Consider the following 26,653-nt stretch of genomic DNA (forward strand, 5'->3'; position numbering starts at 1 on the left):
AATCAATTATCGATGTCAAGTGAAGTGTTATTAAATACATTATTGACATGAATTGTTATTTTTGAAAATCCGATTTTTCGAAAATCGGTACTTTCGCTTAACCGAAATCGTTCAATTTTGAAACTGCAATCGTCTTAGAATCATGTTTGTCTTTAAGACAGCTCTGTGAATTCGAAAGGTTATCGCTTCTCGGCCTATCGGCTAAGATCAAAGTGTAGTATCTGTTCTTATCAGCTTAACATCTGATACACCTTTCATCGAAAGGTTCAAATGTTAAACTAATTTTTTCAAACATTGGTGGAGATTTTGGGGCTTGCTCCTGCTCCACCGCGGGTTGACCCGGTATTGCAGTACCACCGGGAACGGCCCATATATTATATTGGTAATAGAAGTAGTAAATTAATAATAAATTTAATGCTAAATGATTTCTTTTACTCAAAATATGACATTATTTCTACAACACCCAAAATCGGAAATTTTATTTTAATTTCGTAACATATTGTCGGAATTTTGGTGATCTGCATTCCGGCATAGCATGATCTTAATGAATTGATAATATTATAATTTAGTTATTGTACATCATGTTGTTAAGTATAAGCACTAATAACAATATAAATTTACAAAACATTTAGTACTTACAATTATTATTATGAAAAATGTGCTACTATCATAGAGTCTATGACTTTAATATAAATCTCGCACAATAAAATATACCATTGTTACAAGTGTTTGTTTGCAATAAAAACAAATGCAAATTTAAAAAAAAATAATTAAAATTAACTTTTTACTATTTACTATATAGTTTTGAGTTTTTGTATTCAGTGTATTAACAAAGCGAAGTACATGGTGTATTTCTGTGTACATATCGATGATTTAAAGAGAAATAATGTTACAATTAATGATATTTTTATAATTATATCCAATTTTTTAAATAATGTTTTTATATGTGATATGTCGAATCGAAATATTTAGCCTCTTTTTGTGATACCTACTATAACAGCTCAACATGGTTTTATATTTTTAATAACTAATTATATAATATGAAAAAATATTCGAATTCAAAAATTTAAATTATGCATTATATTATAGATAATTAATACAAATACGCCTTTGAAATGTAGGAATAAAGCTATTAGTCTAGAGCTCAGATTTATATGCACTTGTTATATAAAATATGGCTTTAAAATTATTAAATGTAAAATAAACATAATATATATTTTAGGTATGATAATATCAATAATACCTTGGAGTTACAATTAGAAAATTATTTTGTTAGTCTCTTAACTAAATTTTATAAAACTTGTTTTATCATTAACTCTTTTTTTGATGTTAGATAATTATTTAATTATAAATATTTATAACATATAGGTATTAACAATAATATAAAATAGGTATAATAATATATAACGGAAATCTAAGATTTTTCTGTTATGCTTACTGCTTATATAACTCCTAGATGTGAAATGAAAACATAAAACATATTATAATACTATGTGTCTATGCATACAGCATATTCATACATTAATAAATCATACATAACTTGCATTGAACTACAGATTTGTTCATGTACATTCTTTGTTTTTGCAATCATCAACTCCTTTTAATAACGTTTTATCAAATAATTCACATTAATTATTATACAAAGTCTGAATATCTATATTAACGTAGAATGAAATTAGTAATTTTTTTTATTGAAATATTAGCCTGAAATTTATTTTTTTCTACAAAAGGTTAAAAACGAGTGAAAAAAAAAACAATAATATACCTAACTATACATTATATATCAACATATCAAATTATAAAAATAATAATTATTAATTACAGACATCTAATAAATTTAAAATAATTAAACTACAAAAAATGAATTTTACTTCAATTTTCAATTATTTTTTTTAATTATATGGGTAGTTAATATATATAGTATACCAAAAATATAGCTATAAGGCAAAAATATAGTTAGTTAATTATAAATGTAATGATGGTTACTTAAATAATAGATGTCTTCATATTATTCATATTAATGTAAAAGGTATTTATAATTTTTAGTTCAACTAATCAAATTAAAATATTTTTCAATATTAAATCTAGCAAGTATATATTTTAATTATTTTTAGTAAGGACAACATTTAAGACAACTTCAGACTGAGTTCTTGCAGTTGTACCATGAATGATAAATATATTTTCAAATATAAATACAGTATAAAATAATGTAGTGATCATTGTAATGTTAGACCATAATTCAAAATACAGAATCCACAATTTACTGTTAAAAAAACTAATGGAGTGCCAAAATAGATTTTTGCTGTCTCAAAACTAAAAATTAAAAACTGTGGATGCATAGGTGGTTAAATGGTAGGTTGGTGGTCAGATTTGAAAATTATTGCCACTAGACAAACTATAAAAAAATTAAAGATACAAAAAGTTTATTTAAATTTGGAAAACATAAAAATAATGGAATTTTAAACAACAATTAGGTACTTTTTTGTTTATTGATAACAACTGAAAAAAATAAAAATGTTACAACACAGCCAATATTTATACTTATATTTATTTTACAAACAGAACACACGCGTATGGTGATTTTTTAAAAGGAAGACAAATAACTAGGGCTCAGATTTATATGTAAATACATATTTTTACTGTGACTTGATAAATTAATTTAAGTGAGTGATAAATTCGTTTCAAGGGATTTCCAATGAAATTAACTATATTTTATTTTACATATTTTTACATATTTGGCCATAAGTACATGTTTTTACGTATTTTTCAATAATTCCATTTTTCCTACATATTTTGTCAATTTGTTCATTTAAAATTTTTTTAATAATTATTAATCATGTACGATTGTATTTTTCAATACAAAAAATTTTCAAAAGTACAACATAGTAATAAAATAATACCAATTATTGAACTTAATTTACGGTTGATATAACTTATTCCTTCAGACATAATTAAAATGCAATACAGCCCAATAACATCAATGGAAGCCGAAAGATCATTTAGCCAGTGTAAGGCAATTTTACGACCAAATTGAAGATCTTTTACATACATCATAGCAAATTTACGTTCAGTAGAACACATTTTGTGATGTTAGCTTTAAATTTTAATATTAGAGTAAGTTTACCTGTTAAAAAATTTAAAGGTTATTTTATATCTAGGATATGGCATATGCATATTGTTATTATCATAATAAAGTGAGTTATAACCGAGGTGGATATATCAATGTGGCAAATATGATGCATAAAGGTCAAAATATGCGTTAATATGCACAAATAATTGAAAAATATGTTCAAATATGTATCATAAATTTATATTATTTTAAACAACTACAAAAATTAGAACAAATAAAACAAATAAAATATAACAATATTTTCAGTGTTTTTTACCCAACCCAAATATTTATGTATATATTAAGTTTATATGTTATAACTTATAAGTTATAACCAACTTGTTATTAATTTTATCCACTTTTAAAAATAAATTGAGTTTGACTGAATTTGGACAATTTGGTAAACAAACATATAATGTCTTGTCATGACAATGTAGTAATTAGTACAAGCACAGTATAAACACTATACATATGATTTATTAAATTGTTATAATAATCATAATAATTATTATTTATCATTACCTACTTATTAGTTAATACATCCGTGTTTTATTTTACTTAAAAATGACAAATAAAAAAACAAGTATAGCTCAAAATCAAAAAATATTTAGAAAAAAATACCAAAAATATATACTTATTTTTCTTCTCTAATTGCTCGGGAACCTTGTAGTAAATTATACATAATTCTATATAAACTCTTATACTAATAAATTACCTCTATATCAGTGTTTCTCAACTGGTAAGTCCAAACGTGTCGCGGGAAGTACTAATATTAAAATATATATACGAACCTTGTTGATACTATATTTAAAAAAATTAATACGTATTATTCTTATTTTTTTTTTATTGTGTGTCACCATAAAACAAAGGTTGAGAAACAATTGCTCTATATTATGTATCTGAACTTAAAACTTATATTATAATTTAAGTCTAATATCTAGAACACATTAAAAGTTGTAGTATAATAAGTACTTAATAGCCTATTAACATGCATTTATTAAAATTAAGAAAAATATAAATAATCTTTAAGGTACTTTCAAAATTTTAAGTTCTAAATTAAGCTAAGATTCTGTCAGTGGCAGTCTGGCAAGGGATGCCGGTCTGGCAAGGGATCCCGGGCCTCATGTACACTTAGAAAAATAATTGTGCGTTCATAAATATAGGTAGATATAGAAAAATAACATAAGAAATTGTGAATCATAATATTTTTTAAGAAGCTAAGGTCCTCATAAAATTGTTTCTATCAATAGGCTATAGCCTAGGCCCCTCACATAGAGCGCATTGTTGGCCCTTAATGTCCCAGTCCGCTACTGGATTCTGTATACACTTTTTCTGATAAAAATAAGATCTTTAAGTTTCATCTAGCATTGTTAAAGTCTATGAATCACCAGAAATTACCTCAATTTGGAATGTTATATTGTCAATTTTAAAAATTCACAAGGTTTTCTAAAATTGGTGAAAATATATTAAAATTTAAACTTCAAACAATAAATATTTTTAAATTGTATTCACCTCAAAAGAATTTTAAATTTTCTTGGAAAACAAAATCTATTAATGATAAAATTGTAACATTAAAATATGAAAGAGTATCATTGACACATAAACTCTATCAAAATCTACGAGGTGCTGTTGAGACGCTCTCTTAAGTTTTTTGTTTCACTATTTAACTGATCCTCACAACCGTACAATATTCTATGTGTAAACATGTATTGTGAGTTCTACACCATTGTATGTATGATTCCTTAAGTGATTAAAACTAGTCTTTTCTAATTCTTCTGTTTTATAACCATGTCAACAATCATATAAATCGTAGTTTCTAACTTAATATTATTTTAATTATGTCCAATAGTGTAGATGCAGTCCTATCACTCCTATCTTTAACCTCATTTAAAAGCATTATTTTGTCTCTCTACATTATGCCTCTAAAAATCCATTATTGAAGTAAAATTTGTTCAGCTTTGTTTTTTATGTTTGGTAAAAAGACTTTTGACTATTTTTTTGATTCTATTTTTGAGCTTAATAAATATAATTCATGCACATAATATGAATAACACATAATATAAGTTTCTATTTATTGTGCTTGATAAAAACCACGGGAATAATAATAAATACATTTTAGGTAGATACAAAAAATAAAATAGTTAAAACTAATTGGTCTTAATATGTATTTTATTTTAAATTATAATTTATATAAAAATTAGAAAAATCAAAATTTTAAATTAAAATGATTTTAAATGTAATGAGTGTATAGGTAAAGTGAAATACTATTTCTAGAGTTAATAATTAAAATAACCCTGAACTCGAAAGTTTAACATACAGTTTTAGGTATAAAATATATCTAAAAATCAAAATTAAAAATTTACTCTTACCATAGAAACAAAAATACTAAATAGTAAATACTGTTTATATTAATATATTTTATTATTAAAAATTGTTATTAGAATTATTAATTTTTCGATAACAGAAATAAAAGTTTTATATATTTTTTTCATGGTATAATTTATTTTTGTTTTTGATTTTATTTGTCTAATTACATCCAAAAACGTTTTCCATGTCTGCTGTTTTTAAAGTTTTAACTTACCTCATACAAAATAATTTTAAAAAATATTTATACTTCTATGATAATAAAAGTTAAGAAAACTTGATTTAAAAGATGTCCTGATTTTTGGTTTTAACACTTTATATAATGCAGTGTTTCTTAACCTTTTTACACCACGGACCACTTTGATAACATTTTATAGGTCATAGATCACCTTAATTTTAAGAAAACTAAGACCTTTTTTACAAAAAAAATAAAATACAAAATCAATCAAAAAATGTTAATTTTTATTACCTCACTTAACGTAAAAAAAATCTATGGGACTGCGGACCACCTATGACTGGCCCACAGATCACTGGTGGTCTGTAGACCACCAGTTGGGAAACAATGATATAATGGAATATCAAAATATTTATTCAGTATTATCCTTCTATGGATGCACAGGATAAATATCCCTGCTTTAAACATAGTCATAACAAATTTCCTAAAATAAAGTACTTATCTAATATTTTGTAAAGCTGTTAATTATATTGATCTAAATTTATGAGTCAATCAGAACTGGTTTTATTGAATCATTAGCCTGAATTGTCCACTAAAGATAAATGTGTCATGTAGAGAAAATATTTATCCCATCAAAACAATACATTTTTTTTAACACAATAGAGTTCAGCCTTACTTATTCAATAAACTAAGTTTTTATTGACTCATCAATTCAGATCAATATGAAATCATCAGCTACACAATATATTAAGTAAGTTTATTACCTCAGGTTCTAAGGCTCAGGAAATTTTAAATTTGTAATGGTGTTTAAATTTAAGTTGGGAGAATATTGGAATTATTTTCTATGTACGACCAATTGAACTTTATAATTATAATAATAATATATATTACATATCATATTTAGTACATCAAAATATAAAATAAAACAAAACCTTTTTGTATGAAATCAGCTCAATACAATTTAAGTAATACATGTAATTATTAATGAATGTATTGTATAAAAAAAAACATAATTTTTGGACAAATTTGTCCATGTGCAACCAATGAAGGTACACAAACTATACAGACAACTGGTAATAAATTACTTGTACTAAATTTTTTATCATATTCATTTTATAAACACTTGAATTTAGTGATAATTAAAGAGCGGATGTTTATGTATTTATCATATTTTTTAATAACACCTAAACTAATGCGGGATAACATAGAAATTTGTTTCATCACCAAAGAATTCAAATTTAACAATTAAATTTTGCATATTTGTTCGATTTTTACTTATTTGATCATATTTCTATATTCCTTGCTTTTAGTGCATATTTGAGGTTTTTCGTATTATATTAACAGACTCTGCAAGACTAATATTAATAGATTAAAATGTCCCACGGCTGTAAGCCTATGTAATATTCGCGCCAACCGAGAATAGCCGGATTTGCTCGTATCGGCACTTGGTTTCTAATATATATATCCATGTATATTATTTTCAGATTAACAAAAAATTCAACAGCAGTTTGCTAATATCTTTTTTAATTTTTAATTTTTATTAAATAAAAAATATTATTGATGTATATTTTTAATTTATTTAAAGCATAAACATCCGCTCCTTAATGTTAATATTTAATTCATAACACTATAACAGTATTCATAATTTGTCAAATTATTTAACCATTATCTCATAATATCATAATACCATAGCAGATATTCAATATATAAATTTCCTAATCACATCTTATAATTACTGTAAATTTTTCAAATAAGTATATAATATATGTAATAAATACATGTAGGATAAAGAATTATATATTTTTTTAAATAAAAATAAAAAATGTTTGGTAGTGGTGATAAATTTATTTGAACATTTTATTAATATTAAGCTTTACAAACTGCACTATCTTAATTAAAATATTACTATATATTATGTATACATAGGAATCACAATAATCAATTAATATTTAAGTATATTGTAAAAAAGCTATGATATTTTATATTCAAATCACATTGGAGAATGAAAACACATGTAAATAATCAGGAAAAATGTAGAATAATGCAAATCTTAGATATTATTTATCAAATTAAAAATAACATTACAAAGAAAAATAGTTATAAAAAAGTATACATATAGTTATTGCCAAATTATTATTGATTCATTTAATCAACCTTAACAATAAATCAGCAATGTAGGCTTAATTAAAATTATTATACACTATTCAATAACAATATGTAATATGTTTCTCAAAAAGTAATATATTCTAGTATGATGATTTTCGATATTATAATGATAATATTATTATTTGTATTTTTTAATTATAAAATAATTAATACTTATAATTGTTTTACATATATTATTTTAGGTACCATAAAACTATTTTTTTTTTTTAAATGTTAAACATTCAGCCCTAAACTAATGTAACAATTTTGAAGCAAATATATAAATCTATAATACATTTATATATGCACATATATTACTTTTAAAATATAATTTGTTAAGAGTTGTTAATATTTAAAACCTGTTTAAATTAGTTTATTTTTTATGAAAATGTAAAAATAATGGGTGTTTATCATACTAATAGTCTATAAATATTATTTTTCTTACGAAAAAAATGAGTAACAGGAAAACATATCCTTTTTAAAATTAATAATCCTACTTGAGTTTAAAATTATAAATAAAAATAGTTTGTATTAAAACATTTAAACTATATATATATTAATTATTATTATTCAATATATATCAAATATATATTTGAGTAGATGGTGAATTTATGCAAGGAGAAATAAATCTCCTTAAAAAGGGTTTTGAAATTGTCGCGGTTCAAGATTTATTTTGTAAATACAAATAAACCATAATGTAATAAGTTAACGATACGAAATATTTAAAACACCAGTGCTGGGTGCAACATAGTCTCCAATCATTAAACTGTTGTTAACTGGATAATTTCCCATAGCAGTGGTTGAACCTCCTGCAGCAGCTGTTGCTGCTCCTAACAAAAGTTGTTGATTTTGGTTCTAAAAAATTGATGGTCAATTAAAAAAAATTATAAATAAAAAAACGAAATTACTAAAATGTCTGAAATTTTTTAATGGGATTTGATTCAATAATTCTACGTTTATATTTTAAAACCAACAATTAATACTTAATATTACATTTGGAACATTTGCTTTACAACGATAAAACTACTTAATATCTACCTGGTTGGAAGTAAATAAGGTTGGAGATATTCCACCACCAATGAGTTGTGCTCCTGCAGTAGAAGTAGCTGTACTAACACGTTGTCGTCCAGTACTACTTATAGATCCTGGATGAATATTTGGTTGAGGTACGGTAACTATTTTATAATACAAATAGATTTATTTGTTCTTGTTATAAAACTTAGTTTTTATTTATATAATAATATTGTTTAATTACCTAAATTTATAAGATTTGCATTGTTTGCTACAGCAGTTGGAGATGTTTGCATATCCATGGAAATGTCTGTAGCATAACCATTTAATGGAATGCCATTAACCATGTTTAAAGCTATTTAAATGAAGTTTCACCGTTGTTAGTAATATTATGATACTCAATACTATTATAAAAAATACCAGAAGTAGTACTTTGAAGATCCAAGTTTGCCCAATAACTTTCACTGGGCGATATAGTATTGACACCAGGAGGAGGTTGTGGTGGTTGACCAGTATATCTAAAGTATGGGTTTTTAAGATCCAAATTGTTGGAAGAGCTTGTGTGTGGAAGTCCATCAATCATTAAATTTATGAAAACATCATAACTTTGTCTAAAAAATATAAATAAAAATATTAACCATAAAAATAACACAGTAATAAAATATAAAAAAATAATTTACTAACCTAACATTGGCTTGAAGTGAAACACTACCAGTTAAAATTTGACCAACTTTAACAAGAATAGGCTTTTCTAGAAGGCACCTGACTTGATACCAATGAGTTAAAGATTCAGTAGGCGAAGTAGATAGCCACAGAGTTTGGCTGCTGCCTTGAAATGCAACATCAAACCAAAAAGCTAATCCATGAATCGTTCCAGATTCAAGTATATAATACTCAAGTGGAATGTCAATCTTATGTAATTGTTGTTCAGTAGCTGTGAGAAAATCCAAGCTATGTTTAACAGACTTTGCAAGACATATACGAATATCAAACGTATCAACTATTGGTTGCCGAAAATATTCTCGCATAGCCATATCTCTTAATGAACTCAAGTCAACTCCATGAAAACAAGATTGAACCCTTCAAATCATAAATATAAATTAATATTAACAATACCAAACTTAGGAAGAAATATGATTATGTAAGATTCATAATAATCAAATTTGTATACTCAAATTTATATTTTATAATGGCAAAACTATACAAGAATAAGACATTATTAATACTTTAATTTATTCTAATTATTCGTGGCATATGATCTATTTCAACTAATTAAGTACTTTACAATCAATATATTATACATACCAAAAGCTGGCTTTATTTGTTTGCTCCATGAATAAGGCATCATCAGTGAATGGAGCTATATGCAAATCTCCTTTACTAGGATACATTTTTCCTATAAATTATAGTTAATTAATATCAACAAAACTACAATTATCAATATATAATTAACTCGATTTAATATTTGTTACATTTTGTGTTTTAAAATATAATCTGTAGTTAATAAATAATATAAATTATTCTAAAACATAATTTACCTCCTGGTTTTAACCACTTTTTAGCATGTAAATATGTTTCAAGCATACGTTCATTGTAAAGCATATATCCCATTGGTTCTGATATAATAACATCTACTTTTTCAGGTAAATCAATTTCTTCAATTTTACCAGCAACAATAAAAACTTTGTCTCCTAAATTATTAGACTCCACCAAAGTCTTCATATATATATATATATATATATGAAAAAAAAACCAAAATAAATAATTAAGTTTATTTTTAATGTTTTTAATTTATATATTTTATACCTGAGCGTGTTGTGCCATTGAACTTGCTTCAACAGCATACACTTTTTTGGCACCAGCTTGAACAGAAAAAAATGATAATATACCCGAACCAGCGCCTACATCTAATACAACTTTATCTTGAAAGTCTATGGTGTTAATAAGCACTGCCTTTTGATAAGTACTTGTTCGTATATAGTCTTGTAACATGTTTTGTTGTTGAGAAAGATATCCATAAAACTAAACAAAAATAATTACATTAAATATAACAAATTAGTGATTTTAGGTAGGTAATATATTACCTGAAAATATTGCGCCGCTGATGCTTCATCAGTTCGATTTGAAAAAACTGAGAGTTCATTCCCTTTTTTAGCACGAGCCAATAATACAGTAAATTCATATAAATCTAATTTTAAAATATTTATATAAGTAATTATTTAATTTCATAAAATTGCTTTTTATATTAATAAAATAATTTTAAAATACTTTACCTATATGAGTTTTAAACTTTAACATATATGTATGATTATTCAACTGTATGGCATATGTATCTTTGGAAACTTTACAATAGTCTACTGAATAACTGGGAGTAAATTCAACAATATTCTCATTGTTACCATCTAAAAAAAATTTAGTAACAATTTTAAAAATATAAAATCATAAAGGCAATTTTTAAATATTATTTAAACCAGTTTGATTTAACAGCAATGCTTATCACTACTTTTTATTTGATGAAAGTGTTATTTAATAATTTAGAATACAATAAATTATTGTTTATAGTAATTGTTTACTTAATATATAATTTTTAATAAAAAAAAAGATCACTAACAGAATAATTAATAATTAAGTTTATGTTATGATTTTAATGCAATAATTTTAACGTGATTTTTCAACATAATACCAATAAAATAAGTACCCTATTTCTCTTTTATATGATCAAACTTAAATTAAGTTATGATAATATGGTTTTAAATTAAATTGAATATAATTATTGAATTATATTAAGTAATATTTAATAGAATTTAGTACAGAATAACTAAGTGTAAAAAATAATTTCATAAGTTTGCAATAACTGCTAAAACAAAAAAACTATAAAAGATCAAAATCATTTTAATAAAATTGATTAATTATTTAAATAATTTAGAGCTGTTTTTACATTGTCCAGGTAAGTGTTGTTAAGACTAACCGATAGAATTCTAACACAAAAATTCTGACGGTTAGTTATCAAACACTAACTGAACATCGAAAGAATGGCTTGTAATGTACTTATATCCCTTTATCAATAATATGATATGGTATATTAGTACTTACTTATCAATTATTATTAATCTGTGGCGTATAAAGGAGAACTCCATAGAAGGAACACAGACACATACACTAAAGTGTGCCCAATATCTAATCATATATTTTTATAGTTAAAATAGCTATAAATTTAAATTAAATAATTTTTATAATGATTAATAATTTAATTAAAGCACACATTTGTTTCAAAGCATATAGATATATAGATTGAAAATATGAAACTTTTTAGTATAAATTTAGGTGTTTATTAAAAATGTTTAAAGAATTTAAGAAAAATTTTTTTGAATGATATTGAAATAAATTAATATAGGTATAAGTAATTCTAGATATGACCAGTAGACCATAACATGGTATCTTTAATAGTATTACCTAATATACATATTAATAAAATAAAATATTGAATCAAAAATAAATGTTTTCTTAGATCAATTTTAAGTAACATATACTTATACATATTTAAGCATTTTTAGTGCATACAAATCCCATACACTCTATTATAGCCTCCCGAGTTTTATGATTTCTAACGTTTGATTACATCTACAGCTACTGTAAGGTTAATAATTTTATTTTATTTTTTATTAATTTTTGTAGGTACTATTTATCATTATTATAAAAAAAAAATTACGATCAAATACTCATAACAGGCTTGAATTTTACTTAGTAACGAGTTCGCCATGCCAATTCAGTCCTGCACTTTATTTATAATATAGTTTACTAAAAGTAATGGAATAAATAATAAAAACATTTAGTGAATTTTATTACCAAACATTATTTGCTGCAATTGGTAACTATTGTAAAATTATTAGATCTGATAAGTAATAAACTAATAACTAATAAGTAATGTTTTATATATATTTTTAATTCAACAGTTTATAATAATTATTATTGTTTTGGTGATCAATCTATATTAACAATAAATATAAAAATAATTATTGTTCTTTAAAGACTAGACTCTTAATATATTTAAGTTAACCACTACAAACTTTGTATGTTCACACTTTATCTGAACACCATATACTTATTATTTCATACCATATACTAATTGATTTAAACTTAGTTACTATGTATATTTGTAAAATTTGCAATCATGAACCTAACATGTCTGGAATTATTGTATTTTATTTAAAAAAAATTACAGCTATTAAACAATGTACATAGATTCCTATACAGAATTTTTTTTAATATTTTACTAATTAAATTAAATCAAATCAAATAATATACTAATGTTACCTAGGTAAATTTTTAACACATAATGTATTATTATATATTAAATATTATACTTTATTCTATGTGTAATGTGTAACGTGTACCAGGAATAACTTTAAAATTTAGAAACTAATTAAATTGTATTATTTTGATATAAAGCTAATTTTAACATTTTTTTGTTTGAGATTTAAATTAAAAACATTTAAAAAAAATGTAATATTATGATATTCAGTAAATAATGTAATCTATGTGAATTTGGCCCTATGGGCCCATGCCTTAAGACATGTATTTGTGTTTATTTCTTTTATTATGAAATATTATATTCTATCAAAATGTGTTGGTACAATTGAATAACAAAATGCAGCATACTGCATACAATACAGGAAATACTTATGAATTTTTTTTAACCAACTATCTAATATAACAAATTTAGTAAATTAAATAATTTTAAGCATAAATTTGAAAATATTACTATATTTTTATGAGATAAAACATTTAGGTTACATAGGTAAAATGTTTTAGTAATTTAAATTTAAATAATATTGATTAATTAATAAAAATAATAATTATAATAATAAATTATTCCTATTCCTAAAAATAACAGTACTTTACAACCTAAGTTATTCAAAATTTTAAACCTCAATACTAATGAAAGACTTATACCAATAAATATAAGAGGGTAGCTAATTATTTACAAAAAGGAAAAAGTTGAAAAATGTCATAAATTTCTATAGATTTACTGCAGTCCATACCTACAATGTATAATTAACTTTGCACCATATATTATATATAAATATATCCAGTGTTAAAACATTCCATTTTCAAAAGCTTAGTTATAAATTATCTAAATACTTCAAAGATCTTTAAGAATAATTTTCAAAATAAACAAAATAATTGGTAGATTAATCTAGATTATTTTAATTTGTTTTACAGATTTTCATTGTTTTTCCAATTTATATGTATTTACTTAAAATAAAAAAAAAAAGTAATAAAAACTATTTACTTATGAAAATTTTAGCATATTCATTATGAGTGATTAAGAATTTTACAGACATAAATATAGATAGGTAACAGATATTAAATTAATATCAAACAAAACATAAATTAAATATTTTCATAATTTCCTACAATTTAACAAATTATTAACTTACCCAATAACTGAAATTGTATTCCCTGGGATGCCGTTCCGCTATTCACAACACAAGTATTGGTAGTGGAAATGTAAGCGGGTGAGTACACAACACCATCATCCTGAGTTTCAGTGTTATTTCCAGCATTAAGATCGATTTTTACAATTTGTATCAATGCCAAACGTTTGTTATTAACTTTGCCAGTGTTATTGGTTTGCAATAAATTGACAGCCATTTTTCAAAATTAGGCGATACTAGAGACACAAAAATCAAAAATGAGCGACCAATAGCCAAAAGAATGTACTCTGAGATAGGCCAAAACAAAAGATGTATAATTCAATAATAAAAGTGAACAAATGTTGTCGTTTTTTTTGGTGTAATTTAAGAGAGAAAAAAGAGCTGATAAAGAAACGCTTACAATGTCCAAGTATGATCAGGTACTTAATTTTAAAATGTCGTCACCGACCCAAAACCTAAGGTGACGAACGACAAACGCGTGAGAAAAAAAAAATACTTACTTAGTTGCTTGATTGGTGTTTAGCGGAACGCCGGGTGGCGCACGGTAACTGACGCAGCAGCACGTTATAGACGAAAATGAAAACCACGATTAGTTGTCGTTCGTATTTTGTGTGATGTCTGCTGTCCGACCTCGTTGGAATTCGACAAATCCAAAACGGCAATAATAATAATAAATAAAAAATATTATTAATTATTATTACTGCGGTCTTGTACGTTCGGAGTGTTTGGACTCACGCGAGTGTTTGTAATTTGTGTGAGTGTATGTTCCAGTGTGTACGCGTGTTTACGTACAGTGCACGCACAGTATGCGTGTGTGTGTGTGTGTGAAGCAGTAGTTTGGGTTTTGAGTGCGTGTGCGTGTGCGTGTGCGTGTGTGCGCGCGAATGTTATGGCGTTCGTACTGTTTGTAGTGATAATAAAAACTTGGCGTGCAGCAGGTTAAATCGATGGAAGGATCATAAGTTGTATAAATACAATTTATAAGGGGACACATAAGAATTACTGACTATTATACTAGGCAGTATAGGTATATATGTTCATATTTTGACAAATGGCCATTATTCTAAAATTATTGTTAACATTATTATTATCATCTACCGTATGGAGTAGAGCAATTGACGTGAACCAAGAAAAGAATAGATAATATGACAATGTTGATGATCAGACGCACGCGCCAGTCGTGCTGCAGCACTGAGTGCGGTTCTCATGGAGGTAGAAAATTGTTGGGACACAATTTTCAAAATTCAAATCTAATAAAATCTGTGGAGTGTGGACTACCCCACTACCGTGCGACATGGACAAAAAACCTATACAGATTTCAAGTTCAGCCCGGTTGTGTGATATAGTTCATAAGTGGGCGCACAGGGAGGCTCGGGTGGGCCATGGCCCATCCTGCGAGCCGTACCAAAATTTTTATACATAGTAAATACATGAACTAAACATCACGATTTTTGATTTTTTAAATCATAAAACATTAATAGGTAGATGAAAAATAACATTAATACTCAATGGTAATAAATAATAATAAATTAAATGTCTTTAAAAATAAAATTAATAACATATTACCATTAAAGACTGCGAAATTGTATTTATTTAAAATTTAAAACTGTGTTGGCAATTAAAATATTTCTTATTTATTTAAAAAAATATATGTATCTGTTTTTTTATCATATGAATGATGTATGCTTTAAATAGTGGGTGATTATGAGTAGCCGAGTAAGTAAATTAAAGTATGTAATTGTTTAATTGTTTCTTCCGTCAGAGTCCAGGTTTCTAACTTTACTGACTTACCCCACCCTGCCACAAATGTCTGCGCACGCCTATGAATTTATAGTTATTAGTTTGCCAATTAGGTATTGGAATTATTGGACGTACCTTGAACGAATCACAGATGGAGATTGACGCGCGCTGTGTCTTTATCTTAAAATATAATCCCACCAAATGTGGTGAATGATGATGACTATGGCGATGGTTGTATCGTGTATGTGTATACTCCGATACTCGTAATAATCGTATTATTGTGGACGTTTATAATTTATTTAGATGAGTGTTTTATATCGGTACTACTACTACATAATATAACACAGCCTTAAACACGCATTTTTTTTTCGATAATTTGTCAATAGTTTAGCCGGTTTAAGCTAGTTTAGGCGTTTAAGTGTTTAACGAATAGCTGGGGACATATTATTTAAAAACTTTTTTTTTGTTTGTCGGCTTATTCAAAAACTTAATTAAATTTAAATTTATGTTACATTTAATTTGTATAGTATAACTATAATAATATCATACGACATACATTATTCATAGTGTATGGGCTTGACAGCCGACAGGGTTTTTATATGTACAATAAAAGCAATTCATAATTTAAAATTTTTTTCCTCTCAGCAGTCTCAACCACGAATTAAGATGTAGGCATATCTTAATTCGTGGTCTCAACTTCTACTAACTTACAACTGAGATAAAATGAATGATCGTATGACAAAACCATTTGAATCGTATGAAACTATGAAATAGTGATGTGCAGACGTGCGTACCTACTGAGAACTTTACTCTATACTCATACTAATACAGTAATACACAAAGTAATTTTGCTGTGTGGAGGTTCCTAGACCCATATTTTTCAATAGAGGCATATTTTGATCTTTTTTTTTTACTTATTTAAGCAGTTGTTGTATAACTAGGTAAATCTAATGATATTTCATTTGGTTTGAATATATTCTATAAAAAAAAATGTTGTATTTAACTAATTTTCAATAATAATGGAGAGTTAATAATAAATTTAAATTGTGTATAAAAAAATTATGACAAATATATAAAAATTGTTAATGTAGGTGTGCGACGTACGTTGATCGTGAATGTGCGTAGTTAATAACAATAATTGCCGCGAAAATGTTGAAATATAAACTATAAAATATAAAAATTGTGAAATATAAACTCATATATTAACTTATTTATTTATTTTTCGTGTAGAAACGTACGTGTTATATAGGTAGGTGTATGGTATGATATATACCTACCTAAAGACTAAAGTTGATTTTTATCTACTATGTCCTTTGTAGGAACTTACATTTACTGTAAGTTTATTCCCGTATCATGAATATGACGATGAGTATTAAGGACTAAGGTCTAAAGCAGTGCCGGATTAACGTATAGACCAAGCAGGCCCGGGCCTAAGGGCGCCTTAATTTTAAATCACATAAAGGGCACTGTCTATTGTCTTCGACGTCCAGTACAAGTGGCATAAACACGAAATTGACGTTCCCTTGTAATAGTTCTGACTAGAGTAAACAGTAATAACATTTTAAATATAAGTATATAGTAATAGTATTTTCAATATTATATTTATATCATATTTACAATATGTATTTATAAAAATAAACATATCATGATAAGCAATGATAGCAAATCAAGGAAATAATAAATTTACCATTACTTTAATTAATATTTAATATTACAATTTAGTTACAATAAATTGTAATTTTTAATTATAACACAAATAGGCAGCACATTATATCTGCTCCACAAATCACTATTTCCCCAAAAACGTGGGTAATTATCAACAATTATATTATTGAAGACAGATTTATGTTAATCAAAATCCATCCCAGTTATTCATTATTTAATTTTAATTGATATGTTATATTTTTATGGCTTTGCAAGCACAGTGCATCGTATTTTCGTATAGGAATATAAATATTATGAGCCTTAAAATTCTAAACATCTAATTACAATTATTGTTTTTCTGAATTTTACACAATTTTTAATTTAACTAAATCATGGTAATATAAAATAAATTTTGCAAACAAGTTGTATAAGAAGTTTTTTATAAGTACATTAGGGCAAAATGTCCTTATTACTTGTTAATAAACAAAAATGTTTTTTAAGGGCGTTATGTTATACGGGCTTAGGAGCGCCAAATCTACTAAATTACCAACTACAAAGGAAAACTACTAAATAGTACGCAATTTATAATACAATAAATATTTTATTATTTTAGTATAATAAACCTATTTTAATTAGCAAATATATCAATAACGTTCTCAATACTGATATTGATATCTTTTTCAATGTATAATATTGAAAATGTATTAAATTTGTCTTGCAGCATACTCGTACGTATATAGCCATGTCTTAACTTTGCGCATTGCAGAAAAGCTTCATTCACATGTAGCCGAGCTGATGCCTGATTGGTATTAATATTGCTACTTGTAGTAGTTTGTATAAATTGGGAAACACACTTTAAGAAATATTTTGTTTTATTGTTTCATATTTATTTCATTTCCTGATTGCAAGATGCTGTTTTTTGCTACATTCATCTCTGACTGAATATTGAATTTCGGAAATTTCTATTTTTGTTATTGCGATTATGCGATAACAATCCGTTGCGATGTTGTCCGGAGTAGTTATGTATAATATGTTGTAATAATTATTATATTGATAATTCGGGAAAAAAAATATTTTGTAAAGTTCCAAAATTTTGGAAACTGTTGTAAAATTAGACTGATGTCCGGCCGGCCACGTGACTGAACATTTTCAATAATTTTTTTTTTTTTTGGGGGTAGGGTGCTAAGCCCCCAAGCACCACTAATTTCTGCCTGTATGTATAATATTAAGTGCATAGTTTTTTTTAAACAAAATATAAATAATTATATACCTAAGTAGTTTCATAGTATATGCTGTTTTGCATTGAGACACTTGTATTTTAATAATATTATTTTTCATGAAATCATATAAATAATTTTCACGAATTGTTAATTTAGAATGGCAAAATATTTTAAAATGTTTCATTATATGTTCTATTATTTAAATTTTAAAATTAATTTTCTTTTACATATTATGATTAATGATTAGATGAGAATGTATAATAACAATAATTATTGTTAAAATGGTTCTAATAAGTGATTGGATTTGTCATGTATTTAGATCAATAAGCTGGCGAAAAAGAAACATATTTCTAGACTTCTAGTATGTATAGTCTATTTTTAATTTTAAAAAATAATTTGAATTCGTTAGTCTCTTTTTTATTAATTATACTCTCGCTGTCACTTATTAGTTATTACTTACATGAGTTATGACTAAGGGCACTAAGGCTAGGGACTTATAGGAGTTTGTATGTTTCTATTATTCATAATTTAGAGATGTAAACATTTGGTTCATTAAACCAGGAATCTACAGTAATTATTTATTTTTTTTTTTTGCGTATTTTGCATATTTTATTCTGTTCCATGTGTATATTTTCTTATATTTTTAAATTTAAATATAATTTTTTTAAAAACAATCTTAATATAAGTACCTAAAAAGAATATTCAATAAAATTAGCGTGGGTCGTGTTTTCCTCATTTTTGAGAACATTTATTGTTGAAAATACTTGAAATTATGAACTACCGATATATTTTTGTCTACACACAGATGATACATAAATCGTACCTATATGTATACTTATTTTTATTTTTTTTTATTTTTACGTCATCATAACTTACAAAAAATTAAATTATAAAAATTATACATGAAAAGCTTGTGAGATAGAGAGTAATATAATCTTAAATAAAATGTATCAATGTATGTATATATAATAAAAATAATCAAAAAATAAAATAAATGAACTCGATCGAGAAAAAAAAAAGTATATACAAATAATAAACATTTTACACACAGTAATAAAAGTAAGACTTAAAGTATTTTAGAGAACAACCAATAAACTAATTTATACATATATTGTATGAGTACCTAACTCTAGTTAATACTTAAAAAGGTGAATTAATAGTTTAACACAAAAAACACTTACGGCGACAAAATTAGAAATTGTCTAAATTTTTTCCTTTAAACAATAACCTGAATAACCACAAAAAAATGCCATAATACTATTTTTTTAATTGGGTACTAGGTACTAGGTACACAATAATATCTATGCATTATAGATATTTATTAAATAATTCAATAACTCTTTTTAATATTACTGATAAAATTGATATTTAATAGCATAATGTCAATAATAATTAATAATAATATTTATAATAAATAATAACATATTAACATTAACTATTTATCAATCTTGATTCTTGAATAATGTCTTAAATATAAATATACTAGTATAAGGTCTATGATTAAAACTCCTTTTAAGATTTATTTAGGCAATAAATTATTCAGTGTTGTGGTTACCTGCCTTATCAGAAGCGATAAGTGATAGATCTTGTACTAATGTACAGGAGTTGTCGTAGAAACACTACGAACTATATGAAGTTTTTAATTTAAATTTTAATATTTTATGCTCTATCAGTATTATAAATTATAATATTTACTATTTGGTTGTAATTGTATAAATACGACTTACCGTTAACCGTTAGGTAGTAAAAATGATAGTTTCATTTACAAAGTAGGTATGTAGAAAAAAAGTTTAACTTCTTATTTACGTGTAATTTTTATTTAGTAATTTGAAATAAATTTAATACGTTTTTATTTACATAGAATGTATAAAAAATAATCAAAAACAAATTAAGGAAGCTTCAAAGTTAATGCATATCATAACATATTCATAAATCTTAACTGTAGCTATGGTGTTTATGTATAGAAGCATAAACGGCAATAAGTCCAAAATATGTGCTTTGCCAATGCCTTTATTAATGGGCTTTGTTATTGGCATTATGTCAGTTTATACTTATTATTTGGTATTGAATTATGAAGACAACACAAAGTTAACGCCAGTTCCAGTTAAAAATTTTAACAATGAAATAAAGATGAACTATAATCACCATCTAGTGGATTTAACAAAACCAACTATAAATCATAATACATCTATTTTGTGTCTTATATTTATTAATAATATAGACTCATTACTTATGCAACACAATGTTTGGCTCGATAAATGTGGTGACAACAAAATATATGTGAGTAAACAAAAGCACAAGTATATTGGACAAGTTGTAACTGATACGTATTCATCACAACCATGGAAATATTACTGTCAGACTATAATGTACTTACATAACCAATATAATTCACATAATATTAAATATGATTGGATATTTTTGGCCAAAGATAATGTTTGGTTAATTTATGAAAACTTATTACATTTAATATCATTATTGAATGTCAATAAACACAAACATAATTATTATGCTGGACAATACACTAACGGTATATTAAATATTAATGCAGGAGTACTGTTTAATACAAATACATTAACAGCGTTAGTGCATTTAATCAGTAATGTGGATGGTTGTAATTCGGAAGTATCCAACAATGAAAGTCAAATGTTAGGTGAGTATAAAATATAATTTGTATTTTTTTATAAAGTTAAATTTAGTGCCAGATTTAGTAAAGTAGAACTCTTGGTAGTTTGATTAGGTTAATTTCAAATCAACCTTTGATATCATCCTATTATTCAATTGCGTTTTTAAATCTTATGTATTATTAATTGTGTTGACATTTTGACATAGTTGTCTATTGAAACATATATAATAAAATATTTAAGAATGAATATGAAGAAAATGTTGATTACAAACTATACAGAATACCGTGAAAGTGTAATAGTACATTTACTTTCTTTTTAATTTGCACACATTCATCTTATAAAGAATAGCTTATTTAAAAGTGTGATTGATAATTAAATATTATTAGATACCATCAGGATTTAATATTTTAATTAAATTATTTATTTGTCTACACATGTACTAGATAAGTGATTCTAAATCTGACACCATAAAAATATAAATTCAAGGTTGGGTAAAATGTTGTTAATTTTATTTTAGCTAAATTAAATCTAAAAAAAATGAATTGAATAATTTAAATTAAATGTATTTTGTTCCACATAATGTTTCTGTGAATTTCTATGTGACCAATATTATAATTATAGAGTATTTGATTAAATATTTAAAACTAATAAATATAGTATAAACATATTCATTAATTAATGCCTAAACTTTTATGATATTGAAGATAATTATATCATTTTTATTTGCTTGTTTTCAATAGATTATTATTTAAGAAAACTGAATAATATTATACCAATAAGTAACATGGATTCATATGGCTGTACCTTGTTTCATTCAATAAATATTTTCAATGCTTTTAATGTAAAAAGCTTGAGACCTGAAATACTTAATGTACGTTAGAAAAATTAAAAATATATTTATAATCCATTAGTCTATTAGATAAAAATAATATTGTATACTTAAATAATATTATGTTTTTTAGAAATGTATGAGTAGATTTGCTATTACATTTCAACTAGATTTATCTTCAAATTACTATGCAATGTTTTACAAGTATGTCTTATACAAAATAAGATTAGTAACCAAACAAGATCTAATGTCTAACTCTAATAAAATTATATCAGAACCATCTCCTGAAGACATAAATGTAAGTTAAATTCAGCTCCATTTAATTATATTTATTAATCAATGGTTGTTATTACAGATTTGGAGGAGAGAAGCACTTTATGAATTGAATCTCGATCCTAGTAATACATCACAAACAGATTTTTTTTACTACTGGTCAAAAAAGCGTCAAATTATTTTATAATTGTTCATTTTTTATTATTTAAATTTAGGTACATTGGTTGTGGTTTCAGTGGTATGGTAAAGTTCTAATTTATCACAAACAAGTATTTTTATCTAATTTTTACCAATAAATATTCTCACTCAATTTATATTAATAATTTTGCTTTAAATAGAATTTTGTTTATCATACTGTTTCAGTGGCACCGATGCATCAACAACTTTATGTTGCCAACTAGACCTAATTAATTTAACCACTCACCACTTACTACACTATAAATGTACATCATAATCAGATGTGTACAAAATATGATATATATTTTTTTGTGTGATATTTAAAACATTTATTCTAATCTGTCTACTTTAAAAACCCACCCACCCAAATATATTGTGGTCAGAACAGATAGATATAGGGATCGGTGCCACTGTACTGTTTTATGAAATATCATTATTACCCATTTAATATTATCTTCTTTGCCGTACCATTGTAATATTCTTTTAAAAACAGGGTAATTTAAATAAGTGTTTATAATTTGTTTTTTTAAGTTAAGTATTTTGTAATAATTAAGTATAAAATTGTAATAACGTTTTATGCTTATAAGTAACTTCTAGTCTGTAAATTCTAGTGAAATTTTTATTTTTTTATTTTTTATTTTTATTTATTCTTCAAGAAGATAATGAGTCCTACTGAACATGTTCAAATTATGCAACTATTTGTATAAATAAGATCTATTTTTATTTTTTCTAAAGTTTGTAGGCAGAAACAGTTGATCTTTTAATAAACTGTATTTTAAATGTAAGATATTGAAACCTTTATAAAATGATACTTAATTATTTTTACTTATGATGCCATTACATACATATCATATACATTATAATTTTAAATAATACTGTAAATATTATTTTAAAATATCTATAAATTTCTATGTAAATTTGTATTCTTGTCATATATGTATATTGGTTTCTTAGCATTTTTTTATTTTAGATAAAGTATATATATATATATATATATATATATATAATTAGTTATAAAATAACCAAAAATCATGACATGTTATTAAAATCACTTCAGCTGTCATAGCTTTATGAGTAATCTGTGATTTTTTTATTCTTTTAAATTTGAATATACGTTGATTTTGTTTAAATTAAATTTAAAAATAATAATTAAAAAAAATTAATTTATGGGTATATTGGGTAATTGTTGGGGATTGAAATTTTATTCACTATAAACTAACATAAAGTATGCACTCGTGTACTTAAAAACACTGTAATGCTTTAGTTTTTCTTTTAAATTTATAACTATAAGTAAAAAATAATTTAATACTACAATTTTGTTGTTAAGTAAATAAAATTACTATTTTACAATGGGAACATTTAAAAATGAAACTTAAAATTTAAATATTCAATTATTAAATAATAGAAAAAATTATTAAATTATTATGTTTTTTCAAACATTACAATTTACAATCAAACTTTGATTGGCGTCGCTCTGTTGAATATACAATTATAAATACATTTTATATGTTATTTATTATTAGCTTTTTAAGAATTAATTTACTTTGAAAATTGCATTTGACTAATCTGCTGTTAATAATAGAAAATTTAAAAATTATGCAAATTATGCAAATAAATACAAATAGCCATTGAAATATTCAATTATATGCAAAAATGTATAGTACAAATTTGTACTTAGATTTTTATAGGATTTGTAAAATCTTAAAATTTATAGCCGATCTAATAATTATTTAGTAAAAACAAGTAAATGCATGAGCTTCCGGGCCTTTGTGATGATATATATATATATAGTTTTTTTTTATGGAAATTGGATCTTGTTTATGCTATAATTGGCCAAAAGTATACATTTTTTAATATTATTTTAAAATAACAGGAAAAAACTTTCAAGTTGATCAGTTCTGTCGTCTGTAATGGATATGTTAAATTTGAATTCAATGATAGATCATTGTATAAATTATGATGAAAAATATTTCTAAGCAAAAATGATCTAAAATATTGGTAACCGTCAACCGAAATAACCAAACACTTATTTTGATAATATATTAAATTGTTTACAAATATTTTGAGCAAAGCGATAAATATATTAATTTTATAATAGTACGTTTTTATTTTTGTGTCTATATAGAACAGAAATTATATTGATCTATTCAATGACAATTATCCACTCCATTATATTACAATATATATAGATAGGTTATTATACTAGGTGCCAGAGAAATTTTTTTTTTTTGGGGAGGGGGAGGGTTAAAACCCCTTACCCTCTCATACAGGTTGTTATTTTATTATGATTTATATAATTAAATATAACCATTAATCCTTACATTTATCTATATAACACTTCTTTAGCATATCTATTAGTATATAGCTACAATACTGCAATTTGCATTTAATATAGTCAATAATATTGTCATTTGTACCTACATAATTTGAAGGCATTTTGAGGATAAAAATATAAAATAATTGTTTACCACTTAAATTATCAAATTACAAAATAATTATTAATAATAAATTATTTAAATTATATACAAATGACAATTATTTTGATTTTTTATCCTTTAACATTTTTAAATTATGCAGGTATAAATGACAATTGACAATTATTGACAATGTTAAGTACAAATTGCAGCTATTGTTTTAGATATGTTAAAGAAGTTTTACATAGATAAATGTAATAATTATATTTAATTATCTAAATCATAATAAAATAACAAATAATATATTTAGTTGGTACGGGGCTTTTTTTTTCCGAGTACCGGTTGCGTCACTGCTCTGCATATTATAGTTCTTAAACCATATATTGATGTAATGTAGCATATAAGAAAAGAAATTAAATCAATTAAGTCAACTTTTATATTTTTAATTTGTTTTTGTGTAAAAACTATGTTTGAAATGGGTATATATCAATTTGTAAAGAAACAAAAATTATGCGTTAGAAAATAGGTATAGGTACATCAATTGCACTGATCAATTCCTAATATATATTTTGTGTATAATATTATTGTCTATTACCAATGATTTTAGAACAGACAGTGTATATATATATATATATAATAAGCCGTGTTGATCATTTAGTAAATTAGGTTTTTAGTTATCATAAATTTACAATCAAGACATTTCATTAACATTCAGTACAACTCAAGTTGCAACAGCCATATAACTCGATAATTTTTGTAATATTTTGACTCTAATATCAACATATTATAAATTAGATAAAAAGAAAAGATAAATTATAATTATATTAACTATACTATTTGTATAAACTTAAATAACAAAAATTAATTCAACTAAGATAGTTTTATAATTATACGGGCAATCATTATTTTTTAATGGCACAATTGATTTAATTTTTTAATATACCTTTTTTGTGCTGATGCAATGGATGTATATTATAGCAGTAGAGTCCCGAATTCGGCGCAATAAAAAACACCGGTAGTAATGATTGCATTTTTCTTAAGTATACAGTTTAGTTAAAAAACAAAAGTGTATAATATCCCTTCTACTTTGTTTGATTTTAATGAGTTATCATTTCATAGCAATTAAATTTATAAAAATATATGTTATAATATACTATATAAATATGAATTATTTAATGTTCATGTTTTATTCTGGTAATAATTCTTTTCATTGGATGACACAGCTGGTCAGCGAATATCTAATCTTGTTTGATTGATTTTTTATTAACATTATAAGTATTGTTAATACTACTATATTTATATATTTATATTATTTTAATGTAATTTTTTTACTATTTTTTTTTTTAATTGTTTCTTTTTATAAATTTGTTAATTTATTAATTCTTAATTGGTATTTTTAGCTTTAACATATTTTGAATTCAATTCAACTACAATATATATAAATGAATAAATAAAAAAAAATTTTTTTAATAAATATTTATTATGTT

At 24.5% G+C, this 26,653-nt stretch overlaps 2 protein-coding genes and 1 non-coding gene across 5 annotated transcripts; 2 read left to right on the forward strand and 1 right to left on the reverse strand.

Annotated features, from left to right (window-relative positions):
- Window positions 1-181: 181 nt before the first annotated feature.
- Window positions 182-376, forward strand: LOC113559501. The gene has a single exon (XR_003406001.1). It is a non-coding gene; the product is annotated as a U2 spliceosomal RNA (small nuclear RNA).
- A 7,818-nt stretch (window positions 377-8,194) lies between these two features.
- Window positions 8,195-15,168, reverse strand: LOC113556022 (histone-arginine methyltransferase CARMER). Of its 2 annotated transcripts, none has more exons than XM_026960721.2 (12): window positions 14,743-15,168; window positions 14,246-14,478; window positions 11,078-11,206; window positions 10,889-10,992; window positions 10,611-10,826; window positions 10,343-10,520; window positions 10,110-10,200; window positions 9,489-9,884; window positions 9,237-9,415; window positions 9,049-9,159; window positions 8,832-8,968; window positions 8,195-8,648 (listed from the first exon to the last, which is right to left on the reverse strand). In XM_026960721.2, the coding sequence occupies exons 2-12, from the start codon at window positions 14,457-14,459 to the stop codon at window positions 8,499-8,501; spliced, it is 1,905 nt and encodes a 634-aa protein (XP_026816522.1). In that variant the 5' UTR covers window positions 14,460-14,478; window positions 14,743-15,168; the 3' UTR covers window positions 8,195-8,498. The 2 variants fall into 2 exon arrangements, with proteins under 2 accessions (XP_026816522.1, XP_026816521.1); XM_026960720.2 differs by having other exon boundaries at window positions 8,197-8,648; window positions 9,225-9,415; window positions 14,743-15,153.
- Window positions 15,169-20,444: 5,276 nt separating this feature from the next.
- Window positions 20,445-23,556, forward strand: LOC113557289. Of its 2 annotated transcripts, XM_026962734.1 has the most exons (5): window positions 20,445-20,619; window positions 20,708-21,499; window positions 22,214-22,344; window positions 22,436-22,600; window positions 22,658-23,556. In XM_026962734.1, exons 2-5 carry the CDS (start codon window positions 20,794-20,796, stop codon window positions 22,760-22,762), a joined length of 1,107 nt encoding a protein of 368 aa, XP_026818535.1. In that variant the 5' UTR covers window positions 20,445-20,619; window positions 20,708-20,793; the 3' UTR covers window positions 22,763-23,556. The 2 variants fall into 2 exon arrangements, with proteins under 2 accessions (XP_026818535.1, XP_026818536.1); XM_026962735.1 differs by lacking the exon at window positions 20,445-20,619 and having other exon boundaries at window positions 20,647-21,499.
- The last annotated feature ends 3,097 nt before the right edge of the window (window positions 23,557-26,653 follow it).

This window comes from Rhopalosiphum maidis, chromosome 3, assembly GCF_003676215.2.
Source record: "Rhopalosiphum maidis isolate BTI-1 chromosome 3, ASM367621v3, whole genome shotgun sequence".
NCBI lineage: Eukaryota > Metazoa > Arthropoda > Insecta > Hemiptera > Aphididae > Rhopalosiphum > Rhopalosiphum maidis.